The 27,820-nt window shown below is 38.6% G+C and overlaps 1 protein-coding gene across 1 annotated transcript in view; it reads right to left on the bottom strand.

Annotated features, from left to right (window-relative positions):
• Positions 1–27,820, bottom strand: part of RNF130 (ring finger protein 130) — a 114,554-nt gene that overhangs the window by 74,260 nt on the left and 12,474 nt on the right. The window contains exon 2 of the mRNA XM_027096493.1: positions 10,729–10,923. Within this exon, the coding sequence (XP_026952294.1) occupies positions 10,729–10,923 (195 nt within the window). The remainder of the gene's footprint in view (positions 1–10,728; positions 10,924–27,820) is intronic.

Raw genomic sequence — 27,820 nt, 5'->3', positions numbered from 1 at the left:
ATGACAACATAAAAGCAAAAGGACAGTACTGTCAAGAGGTACAAAAAGACACCGTGAAGACTGCAGGGGCCTTGGATAGTAAACTCACTGAGGGTGTGACCAGGGGTCTTTTTTTCAACTCTTACCATTTCGTATTAGTTCATGTCACAACGCATAGCACAAAGGTTTCTTTTCTTAAATGAAGGGTGGATAGAATTGACATGAGAGCAAGGGAGGACTAAAGCATGGATCTTTGGGTCTACCCCTTGAGATGTGGAGTTATAGGTCACTGGGGGAATCTAGTGACTCTGATGGAAGGGTCCTTGAACCTCATGTAGAAACAGGAAAAGAAGGGGCTCTATGGAGGGAGAGAGAAGCAGTGACACATTAATGAGCCAGGAAAACAAGTGGTTCTCAGAGCATAAAGATTTTCTATGTTGTCATCCTACATAATAGGGATTCATGGCCTTCCAGAGAAATAGATTTAGAGACGAAAAAGGTCTTCCCACACAGTAGGCAACGTGGCCTACATCACAGAGGAGGTCAGTGAAAAATCTGAGACTAAAACCTAGTTTTCTTGTCTTTACCTATTTCTCAAAGCAAGATCTGTGGGCCAGTGTCATTAGCCTCACCTGGAAACTTATTAAAAATACAGAATCTCAGGCTATACCCCAGACCTACTGAATCAGAATCTGTATTTTAACAAAATTTCCAGGGGATCCACACGCACATCAAACTTTGAAGAGTATTCCAGAGCATGTATCTAGATGTGAAATTACTGGATCACAATGTGTGAGTTCTTTAACGTATCAGATGGTGCTAAATTTCTCTCCAAAGTATTGTTATCAAGTCACCGTCTCATATTATTCTTTCTAATTTTCTGTGTATCTAATTACAACATAAAGCCATTTCCTATTGCTCTTACATTCCATTTGCCTTACAAAAGTTCCATTTCCTAAGAATATATCCTCAAACTCTATCCCTAAATTTCCTTATTTTTGTTGTTGTATACTAAAATGTGATAAAAGTTACATGGTCAAATAAATTTAGGAAACCATAGGTTCATCAATTAAAACAAGTCTTTAAGACTTCTCAGAGACCTCATTATGTTTATTAGGATAATAGTGGAATACTTTTCAAGCATTTTCCAAAACTTATTTTATCATTTACCTTTTTTCTCCATGGGTCATCTATGGAACATATCTGGATACACTAACATTTCAAGGAACACAGATGGGAAATCCATGTTAATTTATAGAGAATTCCCTCCTTTTTTAAACAAAAATCATTAAAAACAATTCAATTCCCTCTCTAATAATCCCCAGATCTTCTTATACTTAAAAGACTCTCATTCTCGCTACTTATCTGTGGTTCTGTGTATGTAAAATAACATCACAGAGGAAGAAAAACACAATCTGCTCAGCTGAATTTCTCCCTATTCATTTTTCATGTTTTCAGTAAGAAGAAATCGATAAGGTCCAAAATTTCAAAGTTTTTCTTACCTCTAAGGCAGCTGAGGAGAGCAAACTGTCACCTGCTCTGAGACCTAAGCAGAAAAACCAGTTTGTTTTTTTTTTTTTAACATCTTTATTGGAGTATAATTGCTTTACAATGGTATGTTAGTTTCAGCTTCACAACAAAATGAATCAGTTATATATATACATATATTCCCATATCTCTTCCCGCTTGCGTCTCCCTCCCTCCCACCCTCCCTATCCCACCCCTCCAGGCGGTCACAAAGTACCGAGCTGATCTCCCTGTGCTATGCGGCTGCTTCCCACTAGCTATCTACCTTACGTTTGGTAGTGTATATATGTCCATGCCTCTTTATCGCTTTGTCACCGTTTACACTTCCCCCTCCCCATAGCCTCAAGTCCATTCTCTAGTAAGTCTGTGTCTTTATTCCTGTTTCACCCCTAGGTTTTTCATGACATTTTTTTTTTAAAATTCCATATATATGTGTTAGCATACGGTATTTGTCTCTCTCTTTCTGACTTACTTCACTCTGTATGACAGACTCTAGGTCTATCCACCTCATTACAAATAGCTCAATTTCGTCTCTTTTTATGGCTGAGTAATATTCCATTGTATATATGTGCCACATCTTCTTTATCCATTCATCCGATGATGGACACTTAGGTTGTTTCCATCTCCGGGCTATTGTAAATAGAGCTGCAATGAACATTTTGGTACATGACTCTTTTTGAATTATGGTTTTCTCAGGGTATATGCCCAGTAGTGGGATTGCTGGGTCATATGGTAGTTCTATTTGTAGCTTTTTAAGGAACCTCCATACTGTTCTCCACAGTGGCTGTTATCAATTTACATTCCCACCAACAGTGTAAGAGGGTTCCCTTTTCTCCACACCCTCTCCAGCATTTATTGTTTCTAGATTTTTTGATGATGGCCATTCTGACTGGTGTGAGATGATATCTCATTGTAGTTTTGATTTGCATTTCTCTCATGATTAGTGATGTTGAGCATTCTCTCATGTGTTTGTTGGCAGTCTGTATATCTTCTTTGGAGAAATGTCTATTTAGGTCTTCTGCCCATTTTTGGATTGGGTTGTTTGTTTTTTTGTTATTAAGCTGCATGAGCTGCTTATAAATTTTGGAGATCAATCCTTTGTCAGTTGCTTCATTTGCAAATATTTTCTCCCATTCTGAGGGTTGTCTTTTGGTCTTCTTTATGGTTTCCTTTGCTGCGCAAAAGCTTTTAAGTTTCATTAGGTCCCATTTGTTTACTCTTGTTTTTATTTCCATTACTCTAGGAGGTGGGTCAGAAAGAATCTTGCTGTGATTTATGTCATAGAGTGTTCTGCCTATGTTTTCCTCTAAGAGTTTCATAGTTTCTGGCCTTACATTTAGGTCTTTAATCCATTTTGAGCTTATTATTGTGTATGGTGTTAGGGAGTGATCTAACTTCATACTTTTACATGTAGCTGTCCAGTTTTCCCAGCACCACTTATTGAATAGGCTGTCCTTTCTCCACGGTACATTTCTGCCTCCTTTGTCAAAGATAAGGTGACCATATGTGCGTGGGTTTATCTCTGGGCTTTCTATCCTGTTCCATTGATCTATCTTTCTGTTTTTGTGCCAGTACCATACCGTTTTGATAACTGTAGCTTTGTAGTATAGTCTGAAGTCTGGGAGCCTGATTCCTCCAGTTCCTTCTTTCGTTCTCAAGATTGCTTTGGCTATTCGGGGTCTTTTGTGTTTCCATACAAATTGCAAAATTTTTTGTTCTAGTTCTGTGAAAAATGCCAGTGGTAGTTTGATAGGGATTGCATTGAATCTATAGATTGCTTTCGGTAGTAGAGTCATTTTCACAATGTTGATTCTTCCAATCCAAGAACATGGTATATCTCTCCATCTATTTGTATCATCTTTAATTTCTTTCATCAGTGTCTTATAATTTTCTGCATACAGGTCTTTTGTCTCCTTAGGTAGGTTTATTCCTAGATATTTTATTCTTTTTGTTGCAATGGTAAATGGGAGTGTTTTCTTGATTTCACTTTCAGATTTTTCATCATTAGTATATAGGAATGCCAGAGATTTCTGTGCATTAATTTTGTATCCTGCCACTTTACCAAATTCATTGATTAGCTCTAGTAGTTTTCTGGTAGCATCTTTAGGGTTCTCTATGTATAGGATCATGTCATCTGCAAACAGTGACAGCTTTACTTCTTCTTTTCCGATTTGGATTCCTTTTATTTCCTTTTCTTCTCTGATTGCTGTGGCTAAAACTTCCAAAACTATGTTGAATAAGAGTGGTGAGAGTGGGCAACCTTGTCTTGTTCCTGATCTTAGTGGAAATGCTTTCAGTTTTTCGCCATTGAGGATGATGTTTGCTGTGGGCTTGTCATATATGGCCTTTATTATGTTGAGGAAAGTTCCCTCTATGCCTACTTTCTGCAGGGTTTTTATCATAAATGGGTGTTGAATTTTGTCAAAAGCTTTCTCTGCATCTATTGAGATGATCATATGGTTTTTCTCCTTCAGTTTGTTAATGTGGTTTATCACATTGATAGATTTGCGTATATTGAAGAATCCTTGCATTCCTGGAATAAACCCCACTTGATCATGGTGTATGATCCTTTTAATGTGCTGTTGGATTCTATTTGCTAGTATTTTGTTGAGGATTTTTGCATCTATGTTCATCAGTGATATTGGCCTGTAGTTTTCTTTCTTTGTGACATCCTTGTCTGGTTTTGGTATCAAGGTGATGGTGGCCTCGTAGAAGGAGTTTGGGAGTGTTCCTCCCTCTGCTATATTTTGGAAGAGTTTGAGAAGGATAGGTGTTAGCTCTTCTCTAAATGTTTGATAGAATTCGCCTGTGAAGCCATCTGGTCCTGGGCTTTTCTTTGTTGGAAGATTTTTAATCACAGTTTCAATTTCAGTGCTTGTGATTGGTCTGTTCATATTTTTTATTTCTTCCTGATTCAGTCTTGGCAGGTTGTGCATTTCTAAGAATTTGTCCATTTCTTCCAGATTGTCCATTTTATTGGCATAGAGTTGCTTGTAGTAATCTCTCATGATCTCTTTTATTTCTGCAGTGTCAGTTGTTACCTCTCCTTTTTCATTTCTAATTCTATTGATTTGAGTCTTCTCCCTTTTTTTCTTGATGAGTCTGGCTAGTGGTTTATCTATTTTGTTTATCTTCTCAAAGAACCAGCTTTTAGTTTTATTGATCTTTGCTATTGTTTCCTTCATTTCTTTTTCATTTATTTCTGATCTGATTTTTATGATTTCTTTCCTTCTGCTAGCTTTGGGGTTTTTTTGTTCTTCTTTCTCTAATTGCTTGAGGTGCAAGGTTAGGTTGTTTATTCGAGATGTTTCCTGCTTCTTAAGGTGGGCTTGTATTGCTATAAACTTCCCCCTTAGAACTGCTTTTGCTGCATCCCACAGGTTTTGGGTCGTTGTGTCTCCATTGTCATTTGTTTCTAGGTATTTTTTGATTTCCTCTTTGATTTCTTCAGTGATCACTTCATTATTAAGTAGTGTACTGTTTAGCCTCCATGTGTTTGTATTTTTTACAGATCTTTTCCTGTAATTGATATCTAGTCTCATGGCGTTGTGGTCAGAAAAGATACTTGATACAATTTCAATTTTCTTAAATTTACCAAGGCTTGATTTGTGACCCAAGATATGATCTATCCTGGAGAATGTTCCATGAGCACTTGAGAAAAATGTGTATTCTGTTGTTTTTGGATGGAATGTCCTATAAATATCAATTAACTCCATCTCGTTTAATGTATCATTTAAAGCTTGTGTTTCCTTATTTATTTTCATTTTGGATGATCTGTCCATTGGTGAAAGTGGGGTGTTAAAGTCCCCTACTATGAATGTGTTACTGTCGATTTCCCCTTTTATGGTTGTCAGTATTTGCCTTATGTATTGAGGTGCACCTATGTTGGGTGCATAAATATTTACAATTGTTATATCTTCCTCTTGGATTGATCCCTTGATCATTATGTAGTGTCCTTCTTTGTCTCTTCTAATAGTCTTTGTTTTAAAGTCTATTTTGTCTGATATGAGAATTGCTACTCCAGCTTTCTTTTGGTTTCCATTTGCATGAAATACCTTTTTCCATCCCCTTACTTTCAGTCTGTATGTGTCTCTAGGTCTGAAGTGGGTCTCTTGTAGACAGCAAGTATATGGGTCTTGTTTTTGTATCCATTCAGCCAATCTGTGTCTTTTGGTGGGAGCATTTAGTCCATTTACATTTAAGGTAATTATCGATATGTGTGTTCCTATTCCCATTTTCTTAATTGTTTTGGGTTCGTTATTGTAGGTCCTTTCCTTCTTTTGTGTTTCTTGCCTAGAGAAGTTCCTTTAGCAGTTGTTGTAGAGCTGGTTTGGTGGTGCTGAACTCTCTCAGCTTTTGCTTGTCTGTAAAGGTTTTAATTTCTCCATCAAATCTGAATGAGATCCTTGCTGGGTAGAGTAATCTTGGTTGCAGGTTTTTCTCCTTCAACACTTTCAATATGTCCTGCCACTCCCTTCTGGCTTGCAGAGTTTCTGCTGAAAGATCAGCTGTTAACCTTATGGGGATTCCCTTGTGTGTTATTTGTTGTTTTTCCCTTGCTGCTTTTAATATGTTTTCTTTGTATTTAATTTTTGACAATTTGATTAATATGTGTCTTGGCGTATTTCTCCTTGGATTTATCCTGTATGGGACTCTCTGTGCTTCCTGGACTTGATTAATGATTTCTTTTCCCATATTAGGGAAGTTTTCAACTATAATCTCTTCAAATATTTTCTCAGTCCCTTTCTTTTTCTCTTCTTCTTCTGGAACCCCTATAATTCGAATGTTGGTGCGTTTAATGTTGTCCCAGAGGTCTCTGAGACTGTCCTCAGTTCTTTTCATTCTTTTTTCTTTATTCTGCTCTGCAGTAGTTATTTCCACTATTTTATCTTCGAGGTCACTTATCCGTTCTTCTGCCTCAGTTATTCTGCTATTGATCCCATCTAGAGTACTTTTAATTTCATTTATTGTGTTGTTCATTGTTGCTTGCTTCATCTTTAGTTCTTCTAGGTCCTTGTTAACTGATTCTTGCAATTTGTCCATTCTATTGTCCATTCTATCTCCAAGATTTCGGATCAACCTTACTATCATTATTCTGAATTCTTTTTCAGGTAGACTGCCTATTTCCTCTTCATTTGTTAGGTCTGGTGGGTTTTTATCTTGCTCCTTCATCTGCTGTGTGTTTTTCTGTCTTTTCATTTTGCTTATCTTACTGTGTTTGGGGTCTCCTTTTTTGCAGGCTGAAGGTTCGTAGTTCCTGTTGTTTTTTGTGTCTGTCCCCAGTGGCTAAGGTTGGTTCAGTGGGTTGTGTAGGCTTCCTGGTGGAGGGGACTAGTGCCTGTGTTCTGGTGGATGAGGCTGGATCTTGTCTTTCTGGTGGGCAGGTCCACGTCTGGTGGTGTGTTTTGGGGTGTCTGTAGACTTATTATGATTTTGGGCAGCCTCTCTGCTAATGGGTGGGGTTGTGTTCCTGTCTTGCTAGTTGTTTGGCATAGGATGTCCAGCACTGTAGCTTGCTGGTCGTTGAGTGAAGCTGGGTGCTGGCGTTGAGATGGAGATCTCTCGGAGATTTTTGCTGTTTGATATTATGTGCAGCTGGGAGGCCTCTTGTGGACCAGTGTCCTGAAGTTGGCTCTCCCACCTCAGAGGCACAGCACTGAGTCCTGGCTGCAGCACCAAGAGCCTTTCATCCACAGGGCTCCTTAATTTGGGATGATTCGTTGTCTATTCAGGTATTCCACAGATGCAGGGTATATCAAGTTGATTGTGGAGCTTTAATCCGCTGCTTCTGAGGCTGCTGGGAGAGATTTCCCTTTCTCTTCTTTGTTCTGACAGTTCCCAGGGGCTCAGCTTTGGATTTGGCCCCGCCTGTGCGTGTAGGTCGCCGCCGGAGGGCGTCTGTTCTTTGCTCAGACAGGACGAGGTTAAAGGAGCCGCTGATTCGGAGGCTCTGGCTCACCCAGGCCGGGGGGTAGGGAGGGTAACGGAGTGCGGGGCGGGCCTGCAGCGGCAGAGGCCGGCGTGACGCTGCAGCCTGAGGCGCGCCGTGCGGTCTCCCGGGGAGCCGTCCCTGGATCCCGGGACCCTGGCAGTGGCGGGCTGCACAGGCTCCCCAGAAGGGCGTGTGGCTAGTGACCTGTGTTCGCACACAGGCCTCCTGGCGGCGGCAGCAGCGGCCTCAGCGTCCCATGTCCGTCTCTGGGCTCCGCACTCTTAGCCGCGGCTCGCGCCCGTCCCTGGAGCTCTCTCAAGCAGCGTTCTTAATCCCCTCTCCTCGTGCACCAGGAAACAAAGAGGGACGTAAAAGTCTCTTGCCTCTTCGGCAGGTCCAGACCCCTCCCCGGACTCTCTCCCGGCCAGCCGCAGCGCACCAACGCCCTGCAGGCTGTGTTCACGCCGCCAACCTCAGTCCTCTCCCGGCGCTCCGACAAAAGCCGGAGCCTCAGCTCCCAGTCCCGCCTGCCCCGGCGGGCGAGCAGACAAGCCTCTCGGCTGGTGAGTTCCGGTCGGCCCGATCCTCTGCGCTGGAATCTGTCCGCTTTGCCCTCCGCACCCCTGTTGCTGTGCTCTCCTCCGCGGCTCCCAAGCTCCCCCACTCCGCCTCCCGAAGTCTCCACCCGCGAAGGGGCTTCCTAGTGTGTGGACACTTTTCCTCCTTCACAGCTCTCTCCCGCTGGTGCAGGACCCGTCCCTATCCTTTTGTCTCTGTTTAGTTTTTTCTTTTGCCCTAACCAGGTACGTGGGGGGTTCCTTGCCTTTTGGGAGGTCTGAGGTCTTCTGCCAGCGTTCAGTAGGTGTTCTGTAGGAGTTGTTCCACGCGTAGATATATTTCTGGTGTATCTGTGGAGAGGAAGGTGATCTCCGCGTCTTACTCCTCTGCCATCTTCCCGGAAGTCCCACTATTCTGTGTTTTCAACCAGTCTTTTTTTAAAAAAACTTTTATTGGAGTATAGTTGATTTACAATGTTGTGTTAGTTTCAGGTGTACAGCAAAGTGAATCAGTTATACATATACATATATCCACTCTTTTTTAGATTCTTTTCCCATATAGGCCATTACAGAGTATTAAGTAGAGTTCCCTGTGCCACACAGTAAGTCCTTATTAGTTATCTATTTTATATATAGTAGTGTGTATATGTCAATCCCAATCTTCCAATTTATCCCCCCACCTTACCCCTGGTAACTGAAAGTTTGAAAAACCAGTCTTGAATTCAGTGTTCCCACACACGATGTCCTGCAAAATCAGACTGACCCTTCATTTCCTTTTGGTTTCCCTGAAGAAATGAAAAGTGATCTCTGGATAGTGAAAATCACACGTTCTTTCTATTTTATTCTTTATAACTTTTCTTTAGTTTCAGTTTTTCTACAATGAGCATGTGTTACTTTTGCAATTACAAAAAAAAATTTTTAGTTCTTAATTTGAAGGGAAGAAAACAAGTCAGAGCAATAAAATTTAAATCTGTCTGCATTATCCTATCAAGATACACACAAAAGTATCAATGACCCTCAATTAGGGTGAGATCTTTGCAAGATAACTGTCTGAAATCAATTATGTGAATATTAACTACATGATTAAAATGTTAATTCTTGGGCTTCCTGGGTGGCACAGTGGTTAAGAATCCTCCTGCAGGGGAAACGGGTTCGAGCTCTGGTCCGGGAAGATCCCACATGCCGTGGAGCAACTAAGCCCATGTGCTACAACTGAGCCTGTGCTCTAGAGCCTGTGAACCACAGCTACTGAAGCTCGTGCGCCTAGAGCCCGTGCTCCACAACAAGAGAAGCCACCACAATGAGAAGCCCGCAAACCGCAATAAGGAGCAGCCCCCGCTCGCTGCAACTAGAGAAAGCCCGCACGCAGCAACGAAGACCCAACGTAGCCAAAAAAAAAAAAGTTAATTCTTTAAATAAGTCATTAATCTTTAAAATTTTTATGAATGCAGAATGAAAGTTTATCTAGGTTTCAATTTTAAGAGAGTGAACTGGTGAACTGAAAGACCATCAAAAAACCTTTGTCTAAGCCTCTCTTCTGCTGGCCCTTGCCTGCTTCAGTCTCCTGGTCTGTAAGTGGGAGAGTACCTGTACCATACATGGTTATGGTGAGGATTGGCTATGAAAATATATAAAAAGGGGGCTCCTCTACATCATATGTCATCAGAGAAACATAAATTAAAACAACCTATTACAACGGCCAAGATACAAAAACTGATAACACTAAATGCTGGTGAGGATGTGGAGCAACAGGAACTCTCATTCACTGCTGGTGGGAATACAAAATGGTACAGCCACTCTGGAAGACAGTTTGACTGTTCGTTACAAAACTAAACATCCTCTTACCATACAACTCAGCAGTCATGCTCCTTGGTATTTATCCAGGGGAGCTGGAAACTTATGATCACATAAAAACCTGCACACAAATGTTTATAGTGGCTTTATTCATAATTGCCAAAACCTGGTAGCAACCAAGATGTCCTTCAGTAGGTGACTCGATAAACTGTGGTATATCCAGACAATGGAATATTATTCAGCACTCAAAAGAAATGAGCTATTAAGTCATGAAAAGACACGGAGGAAACCTAAATGCATATTACTAAATGAAAAAACCCAGTCTGAAAAAAGCCCAGGTTTTGCTGGGAACATAAAATTGCTCTAAAAAATAAATTCTATTAAAACCCAAAAAAGCTCATAGCCATATAGTGCCTGCCATATACACAGCAGTGCTCAATAAACTGCAACTATTGTTATTAAAACAGGTACATTAGAAATATCCTAAATGCTTCCACAAGAAATGAAGAAATATTACTACTGTAATTATAATACTTACTAAGTCAGTTTCAACATTTATCCTGATAAGATAAAAAGCATCCTTCTCAAACAGGTAATCCTTAAGAATCCATGACATAACTTGGATGAATGATTCTAAATCTAATATATTATTTTTCAAAGTTATCAAGTAAAATGTAAAATGACTAAGGATTCAGTCACAGCCAGTTACTTAATAAAGTGCAAGTTTTACAGGCTTTTATGGTCATTATTTAAGAAAAAAGTTCAACTAAAGGAAAAAAAGACATGCATCTCAACAAAGAAATGGCAATACCAAAAATAAATATAATCATTGAATTATGTTGGAAATGATATGGTTTGAGCAACAGGTAGAATTCCTACCTATAAAGCAATCATTTCTCAGAAGAAAAACAAAGTCTACAGTTTCCTTTTTTTGTTTACCTGGATGAGTCATGGTGACTGGCTCCTCTTTGGATTTATTATTGTAGATGACTACAGCAACTGCATTGTGGAAAGCAGCCCGTGATATTTTCTCTTTAAAGGTGCAATTTCCCCTCTGCAGCAAGGCAATCCACTGTTTGATGTTAGGAGGGACAAAGAACCGTGTTTGAGGATCACAGCCCAGATGATCAGCAACTAAATAGATGAGAAAAGAAAAAGAAAACAGACATTAATTTTTTCCTCAAGTAAATAAAATCAATCAAGTCTTCATCAAAGTGCTCAACTATTCTCTGGATACCATACAGCTCTACAGCACTTCAAGCAGCTCACTGCCAGCAGAGCTATAAATACATCCACAAAGGACAATGCAATGAATCTGAATCTATATCTGCACAGGGAGAGAGATGCTTCATTAAAATGTTACCTGTAATGCAAATTAAAACCGTGAAAAATTCTGTTTAACTTTATAGATTGACAAAAATATAAAAGACTGATAATATCCAACGTAGGCTGGTGAAGAGAGGAGGGAAAAAACGCAAATACAGAGAACCCCCCAGAAACCCAAGTGACTGAGCTACCCTGACTTTTGCTCATTCATCTGCAGTTACTCATCTCTTGATCCCCATCTCCCACCATCACCACAAGGAGACTGATTTTGCTTGGGGTAAATGAGGAAGCCAAACTAAACTTTGGTTCAGTTACCCAGCAGTCTTGTTGAAATTCAAGCATGCTTGAACCAATTTCTCAGTAAGTGTCAAAGGAAATTAGAAAAGTTCAGGCCTGTATTTGAAAGTTTAAATTAGCTAAAATAACATGAAACTAGAATTAAGATGTTATTCCTCTAATTTATATTTACTGGTAAATATTACCCTACAGTTTCACATTAGCATACATATATTAACTTACTATATCCACTTGTCTAACAAGATACATAGAGACACCAAAACTATCCCTTGGGACAATAAATTACATGGTCATTGTTCTAGATTTGGAGGGACAGTTTTTTCAAGTACATTTAAATTTGTACTTGAAGCTCATCAATTTCTGATCCTGCAAATACGGTAATCATAGCTCAGGCACTCTTCACAAATCTTAAAAAGCTGTCCCGGTTGCTCTTTCCACTCCTCATCCTCGCATTTATAATAGGTTAAAATGAAAAGGGAAGGGCAGTTCAGAAGGAGGAAAAAAGTCACAAATGTTATTTTGAAGACTGCAGGTATGTATGCAGTGCCAGAGGACAATGGGCCCAAGCCCTTCCTGGAGCCGGTCACCAGTACTTCGAGGGCTGAGAGGGAGGGAGGGAGAGGAACACAGCACAAAAAGGTAACACTAGAAGCAAATAAATAATGAAAATATTAAATAAATATTAATCAATAATAAAGTGTATAAAAAGACAACACCAGTGGGGAAATGTTTGCTTTCTACACCCCAGAAGCACATTGCTTAGCAAAAGAAATTCTCTTATTATCATGGTGATGGATGGCAATGAGAGCATATTTGCTACCAGGGGTCTCCTAATACACAGTAAGTGGGAGATAAATGATTTCACAATTCGCCATGGTTGATATTGTCGACGACTATGACTCATCCTTTTCCTTAAACAGTTTCTGCACTCTGAAACTTTAGTCCTTTCTCAGCCAAATTAAACAGACAGAAAAAAGCTTATGTCATGATTTTAGTAGTCAACTATTGAAAGACACAGTCAAGGCATCATGAAACTTTGAAATCCTGAAACAGACTTTACTTTCAGTAATATCTGTTTCACAGATAATTATGCTGTTTAAAAATATAAGCGTTTAGCCAATGTGTTATGATAACCTCACTGTCTTGGGAAAATTTTCAAGAATATCTGAAGAGATCTGTATGCTTGTCTTCTGTGAAACATTCACTATTTTTCCTGTGACTTATCCTGTCCTCCCTATGATTTCTTACTCATTCACAGTGCAGTAAAGAGAAAACAACACAGTTATGGAAGCAGCAAGACCTGGGGTCCAAATTCTAGATCAACGATTTCTTAGTCGAGCACTGTCACAGGTTCAATTTTCTGATCCTCTATTTCTACTAATTTATAAAGACTGTATGTGTCAATCCCAATCTTCCAATTTGGGACTGACACATACACACTACTGTATATAAGACAGATAACTAATAAGGACCTACTGTACAGCACAAAAAACTCTACTCAATACTCTGTAATGGCCTATATGGGAAAAGAATCTAAAAAAGAGTGCATACATGTATTTCTATTACAGATTCACTTTGCTGTACACCTGAAACTAACACAACACTGTCAATCAATTATACTCCAATTAAAAAAAAAAAGATTGAAATACAATTCTTACCTTACCAGAGTTACGTATGTGAAAAAGTCTATAATAATTCTTCTACCCTTGAGTGCTGAAAAAATTAACTTCCCTTCCCTTAGTTTTCTGGGTGCCATCCTATCTTGTCCTAGTGATCCAGCTTGGTGCCATGGGGATGTTCTACACAAATGTGTGTGAAGTCTACCCACAGCCCGGCAGCACACCTCCACTCCATACCCTTTGCTCCTAATAACTACCACTCTGTTTCATTCTTTCTCCCTGATGCTCTGACAGTATCATTGTCAACTTAGAAGAACAGCAGTTCACTAATTGTCACAATGTCTAACACTGAAAAGACACCGAGGGGAGCAACAACAGAGCAAAATCAAATACACTGAAGGAAAACTTTAAAATTCTCTTAAGGAATGCCCACCCACTAAGAACAGATTCTATGAACAACTGCATTATCAAAACAAATGCCAACAACAGACTGTATGAGCAAAAGAATGTTCCTGCTCCCCCAAATTTATCCAAATCATCATTCACAAAAGGTCTTTGAAAACATTTGTATCAGTAAGAATATAATATGCAATAATAAGAAATTCCAGTTCTTGTTCAAGGAAGTAGTTATTCAGAAAAAGAAAATAAGGGGTTTTCATAATCAGTACCATGGTACGTTTATTTTATCTATCTATTCTTTTCTGTAATCAAAAAATAACTTGAACAATGAAAATAATGTCAACAGCTCTAAAACAAATTCCCAAGAGGACTGATGACTGATTGTGATTAAGTAGCACTACTGCAAAATTTAATACCAGTTGTTTATACTTGAAGCAATTTATTAAGTGAAGACATGGTAGTATGGCATAAAAGATCTATGAACCAGTAAATTTTTTTCATTAAAAGTCATAATGAAAATGTGAAATTATAGGTGATATAAAATATTAAAGTATTTTACACTTTTATTTGTCAATTATACCTCAGTAAATCTGGAAAAAAATTCTACATCACTGAAAAACTTCAGTTTTTTTCTGTATGGCCTTTCCTGTTGAGTCCAGAAATAGTTACGAGACTTTTATTTATTCCTTGACAAGAACCAAACAATTCTGGACAGGAACAATTATGGAATCCTCACCTCAACGAATACTAACTTAAATGCTCAGCATCGTACTAAATACCAAAGAGAAATACAATAGAACCAAACATCCTGGTCTTAAGTGTTAAAGAACCACTAAATGTATTGAGGAGGCATGCCTGTCACAGAAATTAAATATCAGCTAGGTAGTTTAAAGTGCCAACACAGAGAGTGCTTAGAAATTTAGGAAAGGAAAAGAGCAACATAATGGTTCAAGGTTTAGTGGAAGTTGGAGGCTAAAACACTTGAAAACTGCTCAAGCAGAAAGGAGGCGGGTGTACAAGTGACTAGCACAAGAACACAGAACAAAGATTAAGAGCCTCTCTCAAACTCTTGTGAAAATCAAATAAGATGATATATTGAAAGGCTGATATTAAATATATGAATATTTAAAGGGCTCTCTGAGTGGATAATAAATAAATAAAATCTCTCTTCCCTACCCCAGAGCAGCCGGAAGTTCTCCACTTTGATTAATTTCACTTAATAATTTCACACCATTTCTTAAAAATGCAAACACTCCATCTGCTAAGTAGTGATGTCCACATTGTTGTGTGGGTGATGTTTCCTTCTGCGCCCTGAGAACTTGCAAGAGCCTTGTGGGGCTAGGGCACTGATGCATGGTTGCTGGATTCCTTAGGCACGCAGCACAGGTACCCCAATGTGACTCTTGCTCTCAGAGGCTGCGTGTCTTGTTTCCTCCACCTTAAATGCCAGTCCCACCACTCCTTTGCTGACCACCTCCTAAGCCTCAGGATTGTGCTAAAATATCTTCTCTGGAACGCCTTCCCAGTCTCCTAAGGCTGAGTTGGGTGTTTTATTCATGTTTCCATGGTACCCTGAGATTCCATTTATTTTAGTATTTATCACACTTTATTAGTAACTGGCTGTTTATTCTAAGTCTCTCCTAAAGCATGAGATCTAGCATCTCTGCCAGTATCTCTGGCATACAGCAGACACGTAACTTACCTGATGACGGGAGCAAGAGAATGACAGAGGGAGATTAAGCAAGACCTGATATAAAGAAAAAGCTGTGCGAAAGACCTCTCTGTTTCATGTGGTAATGTTCTGACAGGGGTAATGTTCTATCAGTTGTTTCCTACAAAAGAAGTAAAAATAAAAATGAGCCTAACTAGTTACCCTAAATTTAGATGTTTCCATTATCAGTATGTTCTGATTATTTGCTTTTCTGTTTTCACATTAATTATAATCTCTTTAATCTTTAGATTTCTTACTTCTACCTTGTCTTTATTTTCCGTTTGTTAAATTTTAATTTTATGATTCAAAGGAAAAAATACAATTCTTTATTTTTGTTCCCAACTTTTTTTTTAATTGAAGTATAACTGATTCACAATATTGTACTAGTTTCAGGTGTACAGCAAAGTGATTCAGTTTTATATACGTGTGTGTGTGTGTGTACGTGTATGTATGTGTGTATATGTATACATATATACATCCTTTTTCAGATTGTTTTCCATTATAGGTTATTAAATGATGCTGAATATAGTTCCCTGTGCTATACAGTAGGTCCCTGTTGTTTATTTTATATATAGTAGTGTGTATCTGTTAATCCCAAATTTCTCCCTCCTGCCCTTTCCCCTTTGGTAACCACAAGTTTGTTTTTCACCCAATTTTCTTAATTTTGTACATTCAGCTACTGGACTTAAGTATCTAGCTTTCATCCCTTCACACTTCCATGGATAAATTTACTTTCTTACTATTTCTACACTTTCACTGAAATCTAACATCTTATTTCTTTTTATTACTTATCTTTATCAGTTGTTTAGTCTAGTTGAAAATGTTTACTCTTCCTTTTGTTTTAACTTTCTGCTAACTTATTTGCAAGTTTCAATTTTTTCTCTTAACCTTGTATATACTTTTTAAAATCCCCCTACCCCATACTTCTGTTATATTTTTTTTCTGTTAGGATCTGTTATCATAATGGCCTGCAAAAGTGATCTGGACCCTAGCCCTTCTTGATTTCTCAGGAACCTTGTATTAATGATCATTCCCTCTTTTTCTTTTTCCTCTCATTTAAACCTGCTTGTCTCTTCCATCTTAAAAATAAAGAAGAAGGAAAGATATCTCAAAAGACTCCATTTTACTGCCACTGTTCTCAAGAGCTGCCTGTACCTGTGATTCTCATCTCCTCAGTATCCACCCCATTCCTCATCACATTTTAATCTCTGCATCCAGCCACTCCACTAAAAGTGCTCTAATTAAAAGGCACCAATAACCTCGGTGTTGCTAAATCCCAGGACATGCCTAATCCTCTTCCAAACTGACCTCGCAGTAACATCTGTCCCAGCTGAGCACTCTTCTCTCTTGGCTTTCAGGGCTCTCATCTTCCTGGCTTTCCTCTTCCTCCTCTTCCTTCACAGCCCTCCTTCCTAGTCTTCTTGACTGACTCCATTCCCTCCACATGAACACTCAAACCACTTGGACATAGGTCTAAGACTCTCCAGAGCTAGAATTCTCTCTACGTTGATGGCAGACTTTTTTTTACTGGAATAACGATGCTCACTAACATTTCATGCCAATCAGCCCTTTTCTGAGAAACTATTTTTCAAATTTTACTTCTATAAATCCATAGTTTCCAATATATACAATTAAATCAGAATGCTAAGAATCAGGAGAGGAATACAGATAATTAAATGCAGGGAAGAGATGGTCTTGCTTTGATGAGCTAACAGACATTCTTGAATGTCTTTACTGGTTCACACAGAAGGAGGCATAGGAGAGCACCTGTAGGCAGGTGTATGGACAGTCACTTTCTAATTTATTTGTTTCCTGGCAGCTTTGCCCCACTTCCAGGCAAGGCCATGGGATCACCTTGAGGTTTCAAATGGATTCTATCAGTTGCCAAAAAAACCCACCCCAAACCAAAACCAGAAACAGAAACCTAATTTAATTTGGGCATCACCTCTACACAGTCATGCTTTAAGTGACACCTACTTGAGAGCAAGCTTTAGGGGGGAGGGAAGTAGACAGACGATCTAAGATGAGGCACACAGAAGTTAAATTACATATGAAGGAGAGGCCTTTTCTCTGTTTTCCACAGGATGTGAACAGGAAACATGTGACTCCAGTTGTTGCTCGCAGTCATTTTGTGATAAAGAGGGGAACAATCTTAGGATAAAGTTAAAGCTATGATGACAAAGGGACACTGAACGGGACAAGATCCTTGGTAACACTGCTGAGTGCTGAATCTCTGAACCCTGAAAGCTGCCCTACCTTGGAGTTTCCAGTTCTGACACAGGATTAATGTCCTCCTTATCTGTAATCAATCTAAGCAGGAATTTGTTACTTGGAGCACTCACACTTCTCAAGTGAGTCAAGTGGCAAAGGTCAAGACTGGGGCTTTATCCCTGCTGAGGGGCTCTCTTAATCCATCAGGATCCTTGGCAACTCAAACCCACCAAGAAGATCAAATCATAAGAAGAAAGCTTCTTGGAAAAGTCCTTTGACACAGGGAGGCAGCTGTGATGCCAATTCTTTGCCTCCCTCCTTCGAGGGGAGTGGTAGCTATTCAGGAGTGGAGAGCTTCACTTGAAGACAAACATTTTTTTTTTAATATCTTTATTGGAATATAATTGCTTTACAATGGTGTGTTAGTTTCTGCTTTATAACAAAGTGAATCAGTTATACATATACATATGTTCCCATATCTCTTCCCTCTTGTGTCTCCCTCCCTCCCACCCTCCCTATCCCACCCCTCCAGGCAGTCACAAAGCACCGAGCTGATCTCCCTGTGCTATGCGGCTGCTTCCCACTAGCTATCTACCTTACGTTTGGTAGTATATGAAGACTAACATTTAAAGCAAGGGTTCTTGACAAGGATACATGGGTAGAATCCAGGAGGCCAGGGAAATCGTCTTTACTTTCACTAAACGCTAACTGACATTTAGCATTTTCTTCATCTGTAATTCTGTAACCAATAGCAACTACATTAATTTTTGTTATCTCAAAATACTGGTAATTAAAGTTATTAAACCCACACCAAGAGCTTGTTACTTGATATGTTAATAATCACATCTATTACTATGTCACAAATATTTTAAATACGTTGATACTGTGTTTCAGTATACTTGGTTTCCTTTAATCCTATTTACTTTTGTACTGATCACTATCCTGAGAAGAAGTCTGCAGTTTTCTTTTTCACTACACTGCAAAAGGAGTCTCAACTGCCAGGTTTAGTTTGTTTAAGTTATATGACATATTTGTATCTGTTTCTATTACTTTACTTTGTTCTTATTATCCCTAAGCTTCTTTATACTACCCCCACCCCCACTTCTGAATGAATAAAAAAAATTTTCTTTATTACCCTCTTTATTACCCTCTTTTCATACTCAAGTTCTATTTTTTAGAAGTTACCCTTAAAAAATTAACATGCATACCTGATAAAAAGTTTACATTTAATCAATGCCTCTATCTTCTTCCTTAATAACACAAGGCTCTTAAAAGGGCTGCCATAACAAAGTACTATAAACTTCGTGGTTTAAACAACAGAAACTTATTCTCTCACAGTTCTGAAGGCCAGAAGTCTTAAATCAAGGTTGTTGGCAGGGCCATCTTCCCTCTGAAGGTCCTAGTGGAGAATCCTTGCTTGCCTCTTTTGGCTTCTGGAGCTCGAGGTGACCTTGGCTTGTGGCTGCATCACTCCAACCTCTGCTTCTGTCTTCACATGGCCTTCTCCTCTGTGTCTGTCTCTTCACTTCTGTCTCTTATAAAGACACTCATCATTGGATTTAGGACACACCTACGCAATCAAGGATGATCTCATCTAAAGATCTTTAATTTAATTACATCTGCAAAGACCTTTTTTCCAAATAACGTTTCCACATTCACAGGTTCCAAGGATTAGGACGTGAATGTACTCCGGGGAGACGACCATTCACCCCCGCTTCAGAATGAGACTCCAACCACCACCTTTCATCGTATGTGTAACTGCCCACTATGCAGTTCCACCTTACTTTAATTATCCCCTCAATGTTTCATACAGTCAATGTTTGTTAAACTTTACCTACAGATGCTTGTCAGTCCTTACATTAGTCAGGGTTCTCCAGAGAAACAGACCAGTAAGATATTTCTGTGTGTATAAAGAGATTTATTTTGTAAGGAACTGGCTCATGCAATTACAGAGGCTGACAAGTCCCAAGATCTGCAGGGTAAGTCAGCAAGCTGGAGAATTGATGGTGGAGTTCCAGTCCGAAGGCTGGCAGGCACGAGACCCAGGGCGCGATGATGTTTCAGTTTAACTCTGAAGGCAGGAAAAAGCCAATGTCCAGTTTGAAGGCAGTCAGGCAAGACGAATTCTCTCTTATTTGGAGGATGATCAGCCCTTCTGTTTCATCCAGGCCTTCAAGTGACTGGATAAGGTCCACCCACAACAGGGAGGGCAACCTGCTTTAATCTGCTTTATTCAATCTATCAATTTATGTGTTAATGTCATCGAGAAATACCCTCACAGAAACACCCAGAATGATGTTTGACCAAATACCTGGGAACCCTGTGGCCCCGTGAAGGTGACACATAAAATTAACCATCACAGTACTCCTCACATCTCAATTTTCCCTTCTGTGTTTCCTCCTTCTCACTTATTCTACATCTTTTAGAACTTCTTTCAATGAAGATCTTTAAGGGTAAACTTGCTTTTTCAGGTAAACTTGTCTTTACACATCTGAAAACTTCTTTCACTTTCCCTCATTCTTGAATGATAAATTAGGGTAAAAAGTCTAGATTGTTATTGTTCTGTTAGCACACTAAAGATAATATTCCATTGTCTTCTGCTTCTCATGTTGAGAAGAGGCTGAACAAAACATTTTAATTATCTAGGCTCTCAAATGTTACCTACTTTTTACTTTTGCATCTAATATTTTTAAGAAGTAAAATAAATATGATCTATTAATCACCAATTTTAACCTCTTCGGATATATTCTGAAGAAACAAACTTTTCACTACCTTTTCATATAGAATTTTAAAGGAAAAGGAAACAATATAATATCTTCTGTACACCTAGAGTGCTGGATATATCAATCAACATTGCAAGAAGGGTCATACGTAGCTGAACTGTCAGCAAGTTTAATTGCCAATAGCTATCCATTATCGTTTGTCTTCTATACTTAGTTACTGTAGATCTCAAATGGATTTTGATTATTTTTTACATCCTTAGAACTTATATATATCTGTTGGATGTTCTCCACGACATAATAAAAAGCATCTTAACAGTAATTTTAAATGATGGCTAACTCAAATCACTTAACTTGAAAAGTCATGTTCAGAAATAATTTCTATTAAAACTGATGTAACAAATACTTCATGCATAAGAGATGCTATAAATCAAAATAACTAAAAATCACTGCTAGGTCCTTGTACAATCATGGTATCATAGTACACATACACAAGTGCTAATTATTTTATCCACAGCACTCCCCATTCCACAAAAGCATCATAACACTGAATACAACTATTTCTGAGGCTCTCTTTTCTGCTGGCTCCTATCCATCATGTATTCCTCCCACCACAAGGATGGTTCAACATCCACAAATCAATGTGATACACCACATTAACAAAAAGAAGGATAAAAGTCATATGATCATCGCCATAGATGCAGAAAAAGCATATGATAAAATTCAGCATCCATTTATGATAAAAACTCTCAACAAAGTAAAATGGGTAGAGAGGGAATGTACCTCAACATAATGATAAGCCCACAGCTAACATCATACTCAACAGTGAAAACCTAAAAGCTTTTCCTCTAAGATCAGGAAAAAGACAAGGATACCCACTCTTGCCACTTTTATGCAACACAGTACTCGAAGTCCTAGCCAGTGCAATTAGACAAGAAAAAGAAATAAAAGGCATCCAAATCTGAAAAGAAGAAGTAAGACTGTCTCTATTTGTAGATGACATGATATTGTATATAGAAAACTCCAAAGACTCCACCAAAAAACTGTTAGAACTAATAAACAAATTCCATAAAGTTGCAGGATACAAGATCAATATATGTAAATCAGCTGTGTTTCTATATACTGATAACAGACTATCAGAAAGATAAATTAAGAAAACAATCGCATTTACAATCACATCAAAAAGAATGAAATAGGGTCTTCCCCCGTGGTGCAGTGGTTAAGAGTCCACTGGCCAATGCAGGGGACATGGGTTCGAGCCCTGATCCAGGAAGATCCCACGTGCCGCAGAGCAACTAAGCCCATGCACCACAACTACTGAGCCTGTGCTCTAGAGCATGCAAGTCACAAATACTGAAGCCCGCGTGCCACAACTACTGAAGCCTGTGAGCCTAGAGCCTGTGCTCTGCAACAAGAGAAGCCACGGCAGTGAGAAGCCCTCGCACTGCAATGCCCCCGCTCGCTGCAACTAAAGAAAGCCTGCATGCAGCAACGAAGACCCAATGCAGCCAATAAAAAATAAATAAATAAATACATCAAATCTAAAAAGAATGAAATACCTAGGAATAAACTTAACCAAGGAGGTGAAAGACCCGTACAAGGAAAACTATAAGACACTGACAAAAGAAACTGAAAAAGACACAAATAAATGGAAAAATAATCTGTGCTCACAGACTGGAAGAATTAATATTGTTAAAATGTCCATTCTACCCAAAGCAATCTACAGATTCAGTGTAACCCCTACAAAAAGTCCAATGACATTTTTCACAGAAACTGAATAAACAATCCTACAATTTGTATGGAAGCACAAAATACCCCAAATAGCCAAAGCAATCTTGAGAAAGAAGAACAAAGCTAGAGGCATCATGCTTCCAGATTTCAAACTATATTACAGGACTACAGTAATCAAAATAGTATGATATTGGCATAAAAACAGACACATAGATCAATGGAACAGAATAGTCTCCAGAAACAAACCCACACATATATGGTCAATCAATTTCCTACAAAGGGGCCAAGAACATGCAATAGGGAAAGGACAGTCTCTTCAATAAACAGTGATGGGAAAACTGGACAGCCACGTGCAAAAGAATGAAACTGGACCACTATCTTACACCATACACAAAAACAATGGTCCTTGTTTCATGCAAATTTCTATTGACACAGTTCCCCACTATTTCTTACATTTCACAGGTGCTAGCTAAGTGTGTGATATTGCTGTTATCCCTTGAATTAATGATGTTAGTTAAAAGAGATGACTCATTCTCATGAAAAAAAAAAATTACGGGCTAGGAACAATGTCACTCACACTAACAGGAGAAGTATTTGTCCAGAGGCTAACTAACCACTGACTGAAGGAAGGACTTTAAGTGAAACTGCTGAGGAAGGAGGTAAGAGAACATGAAAAAAAAATCATGAAATCAGTCCCTATTGAGGACAATTAGAAAAAAAATAACACGGTGAGAGACTATTCGTATAAGAAAACAAATGAGAACAGGAAGTTTAAAGTTTTCATAATCTGAGATGTTTGTAAACCAATAAATGTAAGTAATGAGAAAAATACTTAAAGTTTATCCTAAATATACAAAATAACCAATGAGATTTGTTGAAGTGGGTCTCAAGATTGGCCGATAATAATAGAAAAGAATACTTTACCTAAGAACCTACTATTCGGAGGAAAAAAGGAAAAGCAGTTATTTTACATCAAGACAATGTTCATCCTTCAAGAAAATTTAAGTGAAAAGAAGAATTCAGAATATGTCTGAGAGATAGAAATGAGACTTTGACGGGGGCAATATACCAAGGTCAACTGGCCAAATGGAGTAAATACAAAAGTTCTTTACAGATCACAAAACTGGCAGACAAGATAGAGTACTGATAGGGGTTCCAGTCATCTACAAAACTGCAGAAATCTCATTTAGCTAAAAGCAGGATGTCTAACAAGTTCCTGATCTGCTTTACTGTTCATTTTGTCTCCCAAAGGATAATTGCTAGGGGTAACCAGAGGAAAATGCTACCCAGAACATAACATATACCCAGACTGTGAAGTGACTAGTAACTTGGAAGAAAGCAACCTATCATTTTACAGTACGCAAAACCCAGGGCAAAAAAGCTGGGTAATTACAAATCATCTTGATGAGAAAGGAAATGAAGAAGCCAGCAAGAATGCACAAGATAAATTCAACTTTAAGGAAGACTCGTACAAAGTAAAGGCCAATGCAGGATGACAATATAGACTTATAAAAATTCTCCCCAAAACTAAAAAGCCCAGAAAGAGTTGAAAGTTGCCGATAATGACAGGAACAAGCAAAGGGGCTTCTCTCAATCCCTTCCCAAAAGATTTAAGTTTTTTCTGAGCAAGAAGAATAGGAAAGAAATAGGTCCACCGCTCAGGGCCAACAAAACAATGGATGAAAACATTTCTCAAAAACTTTTTTGCTTGTTTCCCTGTAAAGGAGAACAACCTGAGAACTAAGACGACCAGAGCAAGGCTAAAGCACCCTGGAAATGGGTTGAGTTCATAAGAAAGCAAATATATTCTTAGGATAGGTCTCCCAGTTCAGTAAAACTGCTGTTCATAGCTTGTGCATTCGTGCTGGTTTCTTCAAGTAATCTCTCATTCCATTAAAATAATTTATAATTACCCAGCTTTCTTTGCCCTGGTGTTTGCAAACTTAAAAATGTTATAGTTGCTTTCTTCCAAATTTCTAGTCACTTTGCTTTACATCATCAAATGCAAAGACTACTTCCCAGTCCTCAGCATGCCATCCTCCTCAGCAGTGTCAGAGGTAGCAAACCACTTAACTTTTAAGACAATATATATTTCTTTGGTCTCTTCCTTCTCCTTCTCAGTCTTCTTGGCTATCCAGTTGTCCCAGCACCCTCTGTTGAAAAGACTGTTCTTTTCCTCACTCAATTGTGTTGGCACCTTTGTCAAAAATCAATTGATCATAAATTAAGGGTTTATTTCTGGTTCTCAGTTCTATGCCATTGATCTATATGTCTATGCCAGTCCACAGTGACTTGTAAGTTTTGAAATCAGGAAATGTAGCCCTCTGATTTTGTTTTTCTTTTGCAAGATTGTTTTGACAATTCTACGTCCACATACATTTTGCTGGCCAATTTCTGCAAAAAGCCAGCTGGTATTTTCTTAGGGTTATTGAATCTGTAGGTCAGTTTGGGGGAGTGCTGTCACTATAACAGTATTAAGTCTTTAGATTCATGAACATGGGATGTCTTTCCATTTACTTAGGTCTTCTGGAATTTCTTGTGACAGTATTTTGTAGTTTTCAAGGCCAATGACATTTTAAATGATATTAAAAATATATTTTCTAATTGTTTGTTCTGGCATACAGAAGTACAACTGACTGTGTGTGTGTTTGTATTGATCTTGTATCTAGTGACCTTTCTAAATTTACTCAACTTTAAAAAAAATCACTCTGTAATAATAAATGAGAAACAAAGGTTTAATGACATTTAATTATGGATTAACACAGGCTGCCTTTCTCAATCCATGGCAGATGGTTGTGTATCTCATATGGTATCTGAGGTATCCTGAATGAAGAGTGATCCCACAAATGTAAAGCGGATGTCAGTGACTCCCTCACACATGTGTTTTTTCAGTTTATTGCAAAATAGCATATATACTCAGTTACATGGATTTATACATGATACCATCTACTTTTAACTAAATGTCCCTCATTAAATGGACAATGCCTTAAAAACATCCCTACAAAATAAAGCAAAAATAAATTGGAAGAGCTGACATTTCTACTCTTGTACAACCTCTTTTTAGTTACCATAAAAGGTTTTAAAAAACCCAACTAATCAGATTTGTAAAAGAAAGCCCCCAAATTAGAAATGATCATGAAACACTATTAGAAATACACTTATTACAGCTGTTATTAGCTATTAACCTAAGTGTTAGGCTTTAAGGTACTATGTGAAAGAAGACCAATAGTGTGGTTTAACATTTCTAAGTATAATACATATATTGGGGATAAATGTACACGCACAACCAAAAAAGTCTGTGCCCCAGTACTACAGGGAATGGGTTAGAGAGGGCACCAGTAGACACAGGGAAGCCAGTTAGGAGGCCACAGTCTAGGTAAGAGATTAGAGAAGGTTGCAATGGATGTGGAGAGAAATAGATACATTTTAGAGATATTCAGGAATTTGGATCAACAGGACTTGGTAATTAATTAGATATGAGGGGGTTGGGGTCTAAAGATGATGTCCTAGTTTCTGGCATAACACACTGGGTAGAAGGTGGTGTTGACTGAAACAGCAAACGTTGGAGGAGAAACAGATTTTTGGAGGAAAGATGATGAACTGTTGTGGACATACCAGGCTTGAAAGAAAATTGAGAGGGAGAGAATAATTCCACTCCCTAAGCATACCTCCAATAAAATGTTATATATTTTATGTAACAGAAGACATGTACACCATGTTTATGACAGCATTACTTGTAACAGTCAAAAAACAGGCAACCCACATGTCCTTCAACAGCAGAATAGGTAAAATGTGATATATTCATGCACTGGATCACTGACAAAACTATTGCTATATGCAATGACATGAATTTATTTCACCAGTATGATGTGAGCAAAAGAAACTAATCACAAGATGAAAAAGAATACATACCATGATTCTATGTATATAAGTTAAAAAGCAGGCATAATCTCTAGTGTTCAAAGTCAGGACAGTATTTACTTTAGGGGAGGGAGCAAGGGAGAAGTAGTGATTGAAAGGGGACTCCCAGGGAGCTCTGTGGAGCTCATAATGCTCTATTTCTTGACAAGGTTCAGAGTGACGTCAATGTGGTCGCTGTAGTAATTCATCAAGCTGTGGACTTATGATGGTGTATTTTTCTGTGTATGTTATAGCAGACAAATACTGTATGACTCCATTTATATGAGGTTTCTAGAGTAGTCAAATTCATAGAGACAGAAAGTAGAAGGGTGGCTGCCAGGGGCTGGGGGGAGAAGGAAAGGCATAGCTTAATGGGTATAGGGTTTCAGTTTTGCAAGATGAAAAGACTTCTGGAGATTGGTTCCACAACAACGTGAATCTAGTCAACACTACTGAACTGTACATCTAAAATGGTTAAGATGGTAAACTTCATGTTACATGTATTTTACCATAATTAAAAATTAAACGAACAAACGAACCAATCAACCCTTCAGTAATTTTCTACTCCTCTTGGGATAAAGTCCAAAATCCTAACACAGCCTAGAAAGTACTGACCCACCTTTTCACCTCTGCTGTATACCACTCTTCCCCTTACTCTCAACTCCTTTCAGTTCCTCAAGCACACCAAGGGTTTCTTTGTACCTTTTGGTCTTCATATATTTTCCTGGCCTGAAATGGTCTTCCTTTCTGTGCCCCTCTTAGTTTAATATCTGCTCCTGCTTTAGCCTCAGCTTAAACATCGTTTCTTCCGAGAAGCCTGCCCTGAGCATCCTAGACTGGGTTAGTTCTCTCATTTATGCTCTCTCAGCATCCTGATACTTTCCCCAAGAATTATTATTAAATTATTACTTGTGTTATTATCTGTTTAATGTTTGTTTTCACCACTAGACAATACACAGGGGCTGACTCACCTTGCTTCTTCCACTAGACAGCCACCAGACAGCATGAAGGAACTTCTTGTCCTGCCTGCCGTACACGTGTTTAATAATTATTTGCTGAATGAGTATTTGAAGAGCTGTCCCACATGAGTTTAGGATTTCTGATCCAGATGAATTATAGTCTGGTGACAACATGCAAATGAGAAACTGCATCATTGACAATGATCTTTGAGCAATCACAGAAGAGAGACATTAGAAAACTAACCTGTGTAAATAGCACTCTAATATTTATAAACTGATAAAGATGGACTGTGTAGATTATGGGCTAGTTAGGGTACTATTAATCCCTAGAAAAATTTCAGAAATAATTATTCAAGGAATAATTTGTAGACACTTAGAAGAGGAAGCTATAATCATGGGGTGCTTGCACAGGTTCACAATGTGTGGGAGACAGAATAATGCCCTCCTCCCAATCCTCCCAATGTCTCCATCCTAATCCCTGGGACCTGTGAATATGTTAGGTAACATGACAAGAGGGAATTAAGGTTGGTAATCAGTTGACTTTAAAATAAAGAGATTACCTTGGACTATGTGGGTGGGCCCAATGTAATCACAGGGTCTTAAATGTGGAAGAGAGGTAGGAGATCAGAGTCACAGAAAGCTCTGAAGATGCCTCACTGCTGATTTTGAAGATAGAGGAAGGGGCCATGAGCCAATGAATACAGGCAGTCTCTAGAAGCTGGAAAAAACAAGGAAATGGATTCTCCCTCAGACCATCCAGAAGGAATGCAGTCTTGCCCAACACCTTGATTTTAGCCCAGTGAAACCCATTTAGGACTTCTCACTTCCAAAACTGTAGGATAATAAATTTGTGTTCTTTTAATCCACCTGGTTTGAGGTAATTGATTACAGTGGCAATAGGAAAATAACATACTATTATGCCATAAAAACGCACTTCTTCTCCTTCCTAGCAAATCAGAAACAAAGTAAATACAATATATTTGTTTTTTCCATCAAAGAACTTGATTATGTCTTTTATGATATCATAAGACAAAGAAATATGTACTACATGCAAAGTCAATAAAGTAAATTAGAAAATGGTTAAATGCCCTCCCCACTCCCCCAGAAGTGCTGATTAATGGAATAATGTCAACCATCTTAGAAGGTTTTTAGAAACAC

Source organism: Aethalodelphis obliquidens, unplaced genomic scaffold (assembly GCF_003676395.1).
Source record: "Aethalodelphis obliquidens isolate GAN/ISIS:26980383/991018 unplaced genomic scaffold, ASM367639v1 scaffold102, whole genome shotgun sequence".
In the NCBI taxonomy this organism is placed as follows: domain Eukaryota; kingdom Metazoa; phylum Chordata; class Mammalia; order Artiodactyla; family Delphinidae; genus Aethalodelphis; species Aethalodelphis obliquidens.
Note: the sequence above shows the minus strand (reverse complement) of the source record. Positions and strands in the feature narration are given on the sequence as shown.